Below are 13,722 nucleotides of genomic sequence, written 5' to 3' on the forward strand. Positions count from 1 at the left end.
CCCGGCCAAAAGATGATTATCTTTAATCCCAGGAAATTTTAGAAGTATAATGAAACACAGATCTTTTAAATAAATATTTCCCCATTTGAATTGTTTCCTAGAGTTTACACAATTGTACCTTATTACCAGTTTGAATGGATAGCTCAGCTAATAATTTTCAGTAGTGAAACTATCAAATATCAGAGACTTACTTCCTTTTAGTTACTATGAAAAACACATTTACTTTGGAGATCAACTGTAATATGCATAAAATTAGAGCAATCAAAGGCATGTATGGAGCATTTTTTAATTTAAAAAATTGCATTTTGTTTCTCATACCTTATTTAAAACATTAAGAAGTAAATGTCTTTAGTTTTTGAGTACATTTTTATATGAATAGGAAACATACTGTTTTCATAATCCAGTCTTTTGATGTATGTGAATTGAATTTGTGTGGAGTGTTATGTAAATTTTTATGAACTTATCTTTTATTGCTGATCTAGAAATGCTTGTGATAACCTAGAATTCCAGAGCTTGGCTTCTTATGTAGATAACAATGATTGAAGATTTTGGATAGGGAGCTAACTTTGCCATGGAATTGAGATACTAATTATTTGTGTAGGATTGATAAATTTAGGATCAAAAGTAGAGGTATGACACATTTCAAAACTGCCTTAGAGCAGGGGGTTGTTCAATCTTTTGGCTTCCCTGGGCCACACTGAAAGAAGAATTGTCTTGGACCACATGTAAAATACACGAGCGCTAATGATAGCTGATGAACTAAAAAAAAAAAGCAAAAATTTCATAATGTTTTAAGAAAGTTTACGAATTTGTATGGGCCCCATTCAAAGCCATTTTGGGTGGCATGTGGCCTGTGAGCTGCTGGTTGGACAAGATTGCCTTATAGCATCATAACAACAGAGGTGTACAAAGATACAAAATACCATTCAGTAAATTATTTTCCCAATATTATTTCAGAAATCATCTTTTTGTTATATCTCAATCTACAGTACTTGCTACACTCCTACAAGGTACCTAGTAAGCCACACTAAAATTACTTATTTCCTAAGTGAATTCACTCTCCTGGTATCAACAGTAAATGACTTTTCCTATGTTAAAGTTTATTTCAAATCAGGGATAGGTTGATATCGTCACCATACTCATTCAGCTATGGGTATTTTGAAGGCCTGCAAAAGTATTATATGTATAAAATCTTGATTGTTATTGAGATTTATAGATTTTGTTTTTGATAGCCTAATGGCAACTTAGAATATAAGTTATTAAGTGATTTTAGCCTAAAAATAGCATTCATTAACTTTTAGGCTAAGTAAATTTGAGTTGTGAATGTACATGTGTGTATATATATATATGCACACATATAAATCGAGTTGAATGTTATAATACAAGTATGGTTCAAATCATTATTGGAACCTGTCCTTCAATTAGGTTTTCAAAATCTGAAAATATTGGCAATCTTTTTATATATGTAATATTTCCATTAGATAATTACCTTTAGGTTTTTGTTATATTTTACACATCTTTCTTGAACTGAACTTTGTTGTATCACATGTAGGATCTGACCATTTCTTATCATATAAGAGGAATATGTTTTTAAAATATAGTTAAAAATTTTCTAAGTTTTAAATTCAGTAACTTTTTTCTGAGAAAGAAAAATTTTAATCCTTATTTCCAGAATTATGTAAGATAACCACTGTTGGGACAAAAATGTTTTGATAATTAAGGATTTAGAATAAAATCTGAATGTTTAATTAAAATTCCAATAGATGGCTTTCTTTGTACTTTAACAAATTAAAAACAAATTTTAATTTAAAATATTTTAGAAATTTTACTTAATACATTTATTTAATGAAGGCTGCTTGTAAGAACTTTAAATCCTCACATAAACACCACCACCTGCAAAGTATTAATATCAACTTTTTCAGCAAAATGCCTGCTATGTATAAGCTACTGAAAGAAGACAAAAATTAATAAAATGTGTCCCTCCTATTAGATATCTATGATCTAGGAAAATTAACACATTCTTTTCAGACACTAAACTCCATAAGAACAAGTATCAGATCTATCTTATTTACCACCACATCCTCAGAATGTAGCACAGTGCCTGACACATAATAGATGCTCAGTGTTTATAGTCAGTGAATAAGTGAACAAATGAGTGAGCAAATATCTCTTAAAAAGAATAAACTTTTAAAGTTAACAAGCAGTGATGTGTTATTCAGTAGGCAAATAAGATTGTTTCCTGATTTCGTAATTCAATTTTCCCTGCTTCCTACTATGACTAGATGTTGGTTGGTGATAGTTTATATGATTCAGTTATTTGGCTGGTTGATTTAAAACGGTGAAATATCCTACAAACCTGCAGTTTTTCCTGCTATCCTCTAGATGGAGATCCTTTATAATTTTGGTCAAAATGTGTGTGTGTGTATATATATTTGGATGGAATGGCCCCTTACCATTATTACATGTGATTTTTAGAATTGTCATCCATGTTTTTTTTTCCATGCCGAGTCCTGTTTTGCTTTGGATACATTTCAGAAGTAAAGTCACTTTTTTGTTAGAAGTCAGTGGAGTTAGAAAGTCAGATGGGGTACATGTTATTTATTCAATTCCTCATTTTTGGAATTTTGAAAAGCACGGAAATAAATAATATGAAGAGTAGAGAAAGTTTCTATGAATTCAGGGAGGAAGAAAAATTATTTGTGAATAACAGCATTCAGTTCACTTATAGCTTCATGATTTTTTTTTTGAAATAGTTGTCCTTCCTAAGTTTCTTCATTGATTCCATTGCCCTGCTGTGTATAATTTGACATTTGTTCGGATGTATAGGGTAGCCTGTGTAGTCAGAATTTTCAGACCTAATAATGGACATTATATGAACTCTCTGAGGATTCTTTTGGACATTAGTTCTTACCTTGACAGTCAGATAAAATTAAGGACCTGGGGAGTAGATATCTGATGAACCAGAATAATGTCTTAAAAAAAAACTTTATATAAAGAAGCAGTAGCAATCTCCTTATGGGTACACCTTTATATATTTTAATAGTAATATGGACAAGTTAGGCCCTCCACTTCGAACGGGAAGACTTGTGCAAAGGTTGTATGACAGTGATACAAAATCAGACAGTGCCATCAAAAGACATGAGTTATTACCTATTTACAAGTAAGTATTTGTAACTCAGTTTGGTTAATATTTTTCAGATATTTCCTTAAAAGCTTTATATAATGGAATAATATAACTTTTACTGTCCTATACTTAAAAAAATCTGTTGAATAATTTCTAAGCCAAAATGTGTCGAATAATCTAGGATTTAAAACATTTTGATTTCTAGTAAGCATTTCTGTTGTAGTAAATAAAACTTTTTAGGTTATACATTTTATTCCATTAAATATTAATTTTTGGAGGTTTCAAATTGCAGTCACATTTAATAATTTTTTATGAAGTTTTTTTAGTAGTAATTATGATTTTTTTTGTAATAGCAGTTTTAAAAAGTAGAGTTTGAGAAAAATGTCTCGTACAGTATATTATATTGTTAAATTATCTCTTAGATAAGCAGATGGTAAACTATTATAAAAAGCCCGGAAAAAGAAAAGATTTTAGGAAACTTTGAATCCACGAGTCCTTAGTCTTTTTGTTAGATGGTTGTAAATTCTGCCTACAACCGGGAAAGAGTATGACACTGCCGAAGAGTCAAGCTCGGGAAAGAGTTATGACACAGCCAGTTCTGACCTGGCTGGCTGAAAAGAGTGTGTGGCAATGGCAGTTACTTTGAAACTCTACAGCATGAGTCTTCAAGGTCTACTAATTTGGGTCTCAATTCTAGCCCGCATTTTAAATATGAAATTAGGACCTAAAAATTAATTTATCAATTAATGGTGGAAAATATTAAGCAGAGTAACTTAGTTAACTTTTAAGCCAACACCTACTACAACAGTCTGCTCAGTATGTATGTATGAAAAGTAATAATAAATTTAACTAGATAAACAAAGGTAGGAGAAGTCTTTAAGATACTAGCAGCAGCCATTTGCTATTTTTAAGTAGTTAGTGATAAATCCTAGCAAGAAGAGTTTGTGCCGTGAGCCATTTTTCATTTTGCTGATTCTACTGTCAGAACCCTCTGATGCAGATCTCACTGTAACAGTGACTAGCAGTAAAATGGATTAAGTAGAATTCCAAAATTAAACCTTCTTTAATTATTCATATGAGCTGTAACAGGTAGATTCTAGATACAGAGTAAGAGTAATGCTTTGCAGATTCTGAACAGAAAGAAAAATTTGTGGACTGCGTAAGACTGGGGCAAGATGTTTTAAGTGATCAAGGCCATTCTAGGTGTTACTAAAAATAAACGACAGGTATTTAATATTGGTAGCTATTAATGATGATAATCTCTTATATTTTCCTCTAAATATAAACATTTTGAACAACCTCAAGTTACCGATATGGTGACATTATGTGTATATATATTCATGGGTGTGTTTGTATTGTTTGTATATCTCATGCACTTAAGACGATTCTATAGCCAAAAAAAACAGTGTTCTTCCTATTTAAATACCATTCTTTGACAATGATTCCCTAGAGATTGAATTTCTAGAAAAAGACTCTAGTAGTTCTACAACATCCCCAAAGAACCTATACACAAGAGTAGAGTAAACCTCACGAATGGACTTGGAGTGAGCATTTGAAGAGGTGCAGGGCATTCCATTCATGCACCAAAGTGATTCGTTGCTTGTTGAAGTTTAGAAGTAATTTAAAGAAGTAATTATGCAAAGTAACCACTTTGAATGACAGTATTGTATATTGAATATGAGTTCTGTAATACAGCCCACTTAAGTTCAAGTACTACTCTGGCCACATAGTAGCCTCACAATTTATATAATCTGTTTGAACATGCTTCCACTTTAAAAATGCTCACTTTTAAAAAATTCTGAGATTTGGGGGACATTAAATAAGGCATGTGTAGTACCTGGCTTCATAATTGTCATGTAGTGGCTGTTTGAAAAATAGTGGATGTTGTTATTACCTGCATATACTTTGGAAGCAGCTATTTACAATTTTAGGGTACTCTCTCCTACTTTACCGTATAAGTAGAGTAAGAAGAATTTCAACTAAAGTTTAAGAACCTCTAATCTGGAGGTATTTTTTAAAGTATTCTGCTGTTCATATAACACTGCTCACCTGTGAAATTTAAGATTTGATTAAAGCTCTATAGAGAGGGAAGGAACTATGCTTTAATGAACATCTAAATCCTAGCTTTGGGACATAGTAGCAGCGTCACCTTGGGTAAGTTACTTAGGGGCTCTTTACCTCATTTGTCTTATCTGTAAATGGGGTTATGAACACTACCTATTTCATAGGATTATTAGGATAAATAAATTTCTATGGGCAAAATAATTAGAATTGTACTTGACATGGAGTAAGCACTATTATATAAATGTTAACTTATAGTGGCAACAACAGTAGTAATAGTATTAGCATCAGCTATCTAAATGTTTATATGAATTATACTTTTTATCTCATAACCTTTCTATAAGTGATCATTTTATAAATGATGAGACTCAGACTTGCTGTCACAAAGCTGTCAGTAGCGTTGACATTTGAATCTAAATTCATTTGAATTCCCAAGCCTCTGCTTTTAGTGTTATATCATCATCATTTAGCTTTCTAACCCTTCTTTGATTCTTAAAGTTTCAAAATGGAGACTCATGGATGATCCAACCAGAAGTCCCTCTGATTTGGGATAGCCCAGGCTATGCAGTTGGTAAAATTAAATCTTTAAAGGGAATATTATATTAACTCATTTATTTTAGTTGCTGCTTTTTAGAACTTTCATAAGTTGAATATTATTCTTTAATGTAACTAGCAAAAAAATTATTTTTTTAACTACATTGTATATGCTTAGAATAGTAATAAAACTTGTGTGTTTATTTAACCGTTATCCATAAGCATTTATCAGAATATATGTTTTGAGGGAAATATAAATTTAAACTGTTTTTAAAAATGTATCTTTCAGAATGATTACCTTATAAATTTCATGTAAAGCATATATACATATTTTAGTTGATTTTATTTACAATCAGAATAGTGTTAGTAAATGCAAAATTCTTTGGTTTATCTTTAATATTAACTACTATTTGCTTTCAGACTTAAAATAATTATTGGGACTTTAATCTTTTGAACTTCTCTGAAGCTTCTAAGTATTCTTTCTAATCATATGAATAGGTAATTTGAGAAATACATGCTCACTGTTCAATACTTTTCCATTATTTTTTCTTTTTTTCATAGAGCTAATGTCAAACCTCGAAATTCCACACCACCTAGTTTGGCAAGAAATCCTGCCCCAGGTGTGCTTACAAACAAAAGAAAAACATATACTGAGAGCTACATAGCCAGGTATGTTTAGCTCTGCTATCCCAATAACTAAAATAAAAATGAGTATATGATAGTTTTCCAAGGACCATATACAAAAGTAAGTAACAAGCTATTTATAGAAAACCTGATTTTTTTCTTTTAATCTGGCTTTTAAGTTGTACACCTCTAATGGATTTGGGCAAAGTAAACTGAAAACCTTCTGTAAAGGATTAACCCTTCTACATGCCACTAAGAACATATGTGATTTTTGGGAGGAGGTCAGAATATCCAAATTAATAAGAGTTTGGAAGAAGTTGTTCCAGACTTCATGGATGACTTTGCGGGACTTAAGACTTCAGTGGAGGAGGTAACTGCAGATGTGCTGGCAAAATAGCAAAAGAACTAGAATCAGAAGGGAAGCCTGCAGATGTCATTGAACTACTGCAGTCTCACGATAAAACTGGAATGGATGAGGAGTTGTGGTGGCTCACGCCTGTAATCCCAGCACTTTGAGAGGCTGAGGCAGGTGGATCACCTGAGGTCAGGAGTTTGAGACTAGCCTGGCCAACATGGTGAAACCCTGTCTCTACTAAAAGTAGAAGAATTAGCCAGGTGTGGTGGTTCACATTTGTAATCCCAGCTACTCAGGAGGCCGAGGCAGGAGAATTGCTTGAACCTGGGAGGCAGAGGTTGGAGTGAGCTGAGATGGAGCCACTGTACTCCAGCCTCGGTGAAAGAGCGAGACTCCATCTCAAAAAAAAAAAAAAAAAAAGCGGTTTCTTGACATGGAATCTACTTCTGGTGAAGATGCTGTGAACATCGTTGAAATGACAAGGATTTAGAATATTTCATAAACTTAGTTGATAAAGCAACAGCAAGGTTTGAGACAATTGACTCCAATTTCAAAAGAAATTCTACTGTGGGTAAAATGTTATCAAATAGCATCACATGCTACAGAAAAATGATTCATGAAAGGAAGTCAATTGATGTGGCACACTTTATTGTTTTATTTTAAGAAATTGCCACAGCCACCCTAACCTTCAGCAGGCACCATCCTTGATCAGTCAGCAGGAATCAACGTTGAGGCAAGACCCTCTACTTGCAGAAAGTTTACAACTCCCTGAAAATTCAGATGATTGTTAGAATTTTTTAGCAATAAAGTATTTTTAAATTGTATATGTGTATGCATTGTTGTTTTGGACATAATACTATTGCACACTTAAATAGACTACAGTATAATAAAAAATTTTATAGGTACTGAGAAACCAAACAAATTCATGTAATTTGCTTTATTGCAATATTTGCATTTTAGCAATGGTCTGGAACCAAACCTGCAGTGTCTCTAAGGTATGCCTCTACATACCTTCTTTATAACATAAAAACTTTAATATCACGCAGCTGTCTTGTACAGCTATCTATTCTCCTCAAAATTAATGTATAAATTCAGTGAAATTTTCAAATGAAATTCATGCATCTTGACAAATTGTTTTCAAGATGTATATGAAGCACAAAAGCCTAATATTAGCCAGGACAAGTTAAAGAGAAAAATGTGTGAATGATGTATGAAGCTGTCGTAATTAAGAGATGTGATACTGATTCAAGAATAGACAAACAGAACTCTATCAGAATGGAGTGGTAAGCAAGAGACCCCAGCCTCATCAGTAACTGGAAATTTGCCACATTTCAGAACTAGCAATACAGATTTGGGAAGTGGGAGTGCTGGGACTATTGGACATCCATATGTGGAGAAAAACTTTCTACCTCACATCAGGTATAAAAAAAATCAGTTACATGTGAACTACGTTAGGCCTAAATGTGGAAAGGAAGGCTATACAGATTTTAGAATAAAATAGAAGAAAGTCTCATTTTCATCTAAGTTAGGAAAGCATTTCTTGAATAATTTAGTGAATGCAAATTGTATGGCAAAAGATTGATATATTTGATCCTATTTAAAGGAAAACTAGTGCTATAAAAAGCTCCATGGATAAAATGAAATAGCATGATAGCTTGAGAGAGAATACTTACTATATACATAAACCAACAAATTATTGTCTAGGAATTGTGGGGAATTTCTATAAATAAAGTTTTAAAAAACCCATACAGTAGAAAATGGCTTTGGGTTTTGGTGGGAGTAGGGGATAGGGAATAGTCAATTCACAGTAGGAATAATCTGAAGGGCAAAAATAACACAAACATATGAAAAGATATTCAGCCTTACAAGCAATCAGGAAATGTACATTAAATCAGTGGTAGGCTACCATCCATTTCACTCTCATCAGGTTAGCAAAACCAAAAAACTCTTGACAGTATAAATTGTGTTAGAAAATGTAAGATATCAAGAAACCTCATATGCTACCATTGAGACTATAGATTTGCCAGCCACTATGTAAAGAAATTAGGCAATAACTAGTTAGGTTGAAGTTTTGATATTTGTTAATGTTGGTATGTGTGTTGAGTTCCTTGAGTGTGTATACTCTAGCATTGAAATGACCTTTTATTTTTTGAAATAGTTCTTACATATATCATTGACAATAAAGCTGACTTATTTTCCCTTGGTACTCTTTCTTGATTGGGGTTATGTCTTCTAATTCATTAGTGTCTTCTTTGTGGTTTAAATAAATTATGCTTATGCTGTAAATTTGCTCTCAGTGTCTAAGAGAGTATATTTCTTGTTGTAAGACATTTAGCCTTATTTTTGTCTCTTTTAGATCCCTAGTGCCTTTCATTAGAAAGTTCAGTGTTCATTTGTTTGTTTGTTTTTATCACTCCTAAATTGCTTGTATGAAAGATGCACTCAAACCGGGGAGCACCTAAAATTCTTCAATAACTACCTCTGTGGAAAAAAAAAAATTTTATTTTTTCCGGTAGTGTCATGCTTATAATCGTCCTAGCAATGAAGAGTTCCTTTTCTGGGGGCTTTAAATTAAGTATCATGTTCTCAGAAGAACACATGCCATGAGGGAATGTAAACATGTTTCTATAGGAATCAAATAGCTGTTCCTCCAATTAATTATTTCATCAGTAGAATCTGGATTTCTTTAATGTCTGACATTTGTGATAAAACCTTTATAATCTCAAGCTTTTTACTCTAAAATGTTGTTATAGTGTATAGTTCATCTAGCATCTATTTTATCTTTATTACTATGGGTTTTTTTTGTTTGTTTGTTTTTGTTTTTTGAGATGGAGTCTCGCTCTGTCACCCAGGCTGGAGTGTAGTTGGCTCACTGCAAGCTCCACCTCCTGGGTTCACGCCATTCTCCTGCCTCAGCCTCCGGGTAGCTGGGACTACAGGTGCCTGCCACCACGCCCTGCTAATTTTTTTGTATTTTTATTAGAGACAGGGTTTCACCATGTTAGCCAGGATGGTCTTGATCTCCTGACCTCATGATCCACCCACCTCGGCCTCCCAAAGTGTTGGGGTTACAGGCGTGAGCCACCGCGCCTGGCCAACTAGGTTTTGTTAATAGATAATAGAGACCTCCCTGTGAGGGCATGCATAAGAGTTTGTTATTTATTGCATCACAATAATTTAACATCATTAAATAATAAAATTAAAATAAATACTAGAAGTATCACCTCACAGTCCTTGTGACCAAGGAGAGAGACTTGAAACCTAAGGATCTCTATTTTTCTTCATGGCTGGGTTCCAGTTTTCTCTTCAGAGATAGGTTTGCAGAAAGGACATCATAAATGTTCGTTCTGCTCCCAGTGTAGTAAATTCCTAGCACAAAGAACAGATGGAAAGCGACATGGTTTGGATTTGTGTCCTGCCCAAATCTCATGTCAAATTGTAACCCTCAACATTAGAGGAGGTGCCTGGTGATAGGCAATTGGATCATGGGGGTGAACTTCCCCATTGCTGTTCTTGTGGTAGTGACTTCTCACCATATCTGATTGTTTAAAACTGTGTAGTACCTGCCCCTCCTCTTTTTTCCTCTTGCTCCCACCATGTAAGACATGCTTGCTTCCCCTTTGCCTTCTGCTATGGATAAGTTTCCTGAGGCCTCCCCAGCCAAGCTTTCTGTACAGCCTGCAGAACTGAGTCAGTTAAATCTCTTTTCTTTATAAATTACCCAGTCTCAGGTAGTTCTTTATAGCAATGTGAGAACAGACTGATACAGAAAGCATGGCTGCATTTAGTCATGATAAATTCTCCTAACACAGATAAATATAATGTTAAAGAAAAAATGTTAGAATTACAATATTTACTAACAAGGATTTTTTTAAATTTGAACTAGAGGAATACTAAAAATGAGATTAAGCAGGCTAATTGTTATATTTCTCCAGGGTTATGGGTTGAAAACTACTGATACGAACTTTATCTTTACACTGTTTCTTTACTTTTTTAGGCCAGATGGAGACTGTGCATCTTCTCTTAATGGTGGAAATATTAAAGGCATTGAAGGAAATTCACCTGGAAACTTACCAAAATTCTGCCATGAGTGTGGGACTAAATACCCTGTAGAATGGGCCAAGTTTTGCTGTGAATGTGGCATTCGAAGAATGATTCTATGAATAGAATCTCAAAAAAAAAAAAAGCCAAGTTCAGAGTTTATGATTATTGCTGCTTGGACAGCTAGAGCACATCCTCTAGTTAGTTTGTGCAGAAAATACTCAAAATACCATTTCCAGTAATTTTGGAGCATTATCTTTTGACTATATAATGTGTGTGTGTTTATGTGTGTGCATATACTGTATATAATAAATATCTGATACCCCAGACTGTGTCATTCAAGGAAATATTCACTTATCTGTCAGAAAATAATTTCAAATGGAACAATTAATTTAGGTGTTACTTTTCTGTTGTTGTTAAATCACATTAAGTACATTTCCACAAACTCTCATACTCTAGTGCTTAGCCCTTCAAGCTTTAGGATAAGTATAACTTTGAGCAAAAAATCTGAATAAACATTTGTATTATTGGTGCCTATCTTCAGATAGTATCATAGTAGGATAGATGCTGGGAATTTTGTAATTAGAGAGAAACGGTTTTAATTACCATTAGGTATGCAAGGTCACTCCTGTAGAGCATGTCAACCAATTATTTTATAAATCCGAAAAACTAAGAGAAAAAAAACCCTCTATTAGTTATGTAATTTAAACATCTTACTCGTTTTGTAAAAATGTAATTATGCAATTTCCTTTTCAAAAACACAAGACTAAAAATACAAATCTATCTTACTCTATTTATAACTGATTTTTTTTACCTCTGTATGTATTCGTTGAACATATTTTTTTACTTCCAATTGTGTTTCCAGATTTCACTTTTTCTTCCTTTTCCAGAACCCATGAAGATAGTTTTAATTTGTTAGTTCAGTTTTTGCTGTTTTTGAAAATGTAATTAATATAGAAGGCACGGAATTCCCTGCACAATCTTACATGTTTAAAAACATAATTTTTTGTATCTGAATTTAGAATAAATTATTTGAATGCATCTTAAATCACCTCACCTAATCATAATAGTTGTGGTAACTAATCATTAGTGCAGAGCATGCAGATACAAACTATTTGAATATTTTTTTCTTGGAAGTACATGTAGTTATGAGTAGGTTAAGAGAATATCTAATTTTCCTACTCATATTTTCATCTTTAGCATTTAATGTTGAAACACCATTCACGTCACAATAAGGACCCACTGAAAATGTATTGTTTTAATGCATAATTGACATCTAATTAAACATACACACAAATGTAATTATTTTTTCTCTTTAACCTGATCACGACACGGCTCTTAATCATTGTCACTTTCAGTATAGCATAGTAGTTAGTAGTAGATTGCCTTGATGGCAGTAATTCTGTAGTAATTTCTGTTCGATGAAACCTAAGAGAGCTTTTTTTTTTTTTTTTTTCCCCTGAGGCAGTCTCGCTCCGTCGCCCAGGCTGGAGTGCAGTGGCGCCATCTTGGCTCGTTGCAAGCTCCGCCTCCCGGGTTCACGCCATTCTCCTGCCTCAGCCTCCCTAGTAGCTGGGACTATAGGCGCCTGCCAGCACGCCCGGCTAATTTTTTACAGTTTTAGTAGAGACAGAGTTTCACCGTGTTAGCCAGGATGGTCTCGATTTTCTGACCTCGTGATCCGCCCGCCTTGGCCTCCCAAAATGCTGGGATTACAGGCGTGAGCCACCGCGCCCGGCTGATCTTACTGTAAAGGTACAAGCAAATCTTTTATATAATTCCTAGCTTTTTTGTTTATGATTCTGATCAACTATGAGACACAATGTAAAGAATTGTGGCTTATAATTTCTCTAAAATTTATTAGTTTAGTTTGGGCAGGAGTTACGAACTTAATAGGAATTCTCATTTTACTTACAGTTTCCTGATTAGTTATTTTTTCCCCTCAGTTATCTTTATTCAGTCGTATTGGTCAAAACAAACAGTCCATCAACTAAAATAAGCTGTAATGAATTTAGAAGACGAATGCACATATCAGATTTCCATTTAAATCACTTCTGTTATAAATCATATGTAGAACTTTAAACTTGTTTTATCTAAGACTGAGCACTGTTTTTTTTTTCAAGTATTTTTTTAAGACCACGTAATTCTTTTTGTCTGCTCAAGGAAAGGATAAATAATTGGCACACATTTTTTTCTCACTGAATTTTACAGTAGTAAATAAATGTTATAATGTACCACATGGAGATGAGTTGGTAAGAAATCATCTAGTTCCAGAGTCCAGAGATTATAAACAGTAGGTGAAATAGATTTATGACTTATGAAATACGTTGTGACAATATATTTAAATGCATTTTTATATTACTTGCATATTCTCACATTGATTTGTGCAATAGTTGTTTTTTAAAAAAAGTCTTTCTATGCATCATGTATTTTATTTTTATTTTCACAAGTATTTGACAGTATGGTAGAATAAAAGATGATTGTAAGATTAAATTAAAAATGTAAAAATTGCTTATGTATTATTCTGAATTGTGTTAGGTTGAAAAAGTAAGATGATTGTGGTGACTATTATTTCTTGTCCACTATATGTTTGTTTTTTGTTTTTTCGCCAATAATGTCTTCATATTTGAACCTATACAATAAAGACATGAAGGATAAAAATGCTAGTTCGTATTCACTGATGTCTTTTAGCCATACATAGAAAGATAGGAATCTAATGAAATATAAATAAAATATTTGAAGTCAAAAATACAGATTTTTACAAATAAAAAGTAGCTTTTCATTGGCTGTATTCTTATGTCATCAGCTTTTTAAAGTGTATTACCATTATATTGAAGTGTTTTCTGACATCAAAGTATTAGAAATGTTCTTGTTACAAGTTTTTTAAGGCATTATCTTCATAGACAATATATTTAGCAATCACAAACATTTGTGATGTCAACGTTAATAGGAAACATGGATGTTTCTAGTTAAGAACTATACA

General features: G+C 33.1%; 1 protein-coding gene across 4 annotated transcripts in view; it reads left to right on the forward strand.

Annotated features, from left to right (window-relative positions):
* Positions 1–13,521, forward strand: part of ZC2HC1A (zinc finger C2HC-type containing 1A) — a 53,367-nt gene extending 39,846 nt beyond the window's left edge. For 2 of the 4 annotated variants that reach the window (XM_055286573.2, XM_063643332.1), the window contains exons 8-10: positions 3,044–3,160; positions 6,281–6,388; positions 10,696–13,521. In XM_055286573.2, coding sequence (XP_055142548.1) covers positions 3,044–3,160; positions 6,281–6,388; positions 10,696–10,861 — 391 coding nt within the window. In that variant the 3' untranslated portion in view covers positions 10,862–13,521. The remainder of the gene's footprint in view (positions 1–3,043; positions 3,161–6,280; positions 6,389–10,695) is intronic. The other 2 variants (XM_063643333.1, XM_063643334.1) reach the window with 1 other exon arrangement.
* Positions 13,522–13,722: the final 201 nt, after the last annotated feature.

This window comes from Symphalangus syndactylus, chromosome 7, assembly GCF_028878055.3.
Source record: "Symphalangus syndactylus isolate Jambi chromosome 7, NHGRI_mSymSyn1-v2.1_pri, whole genome shotgun sequence".
In the NCBI taxonomy this organism is placed as follows: Eukaryota; Metazoa; Chordata; class Mammalia; order Primates; family Hylobatidae; genus Symphalangus; species Symphalangus syndactylus.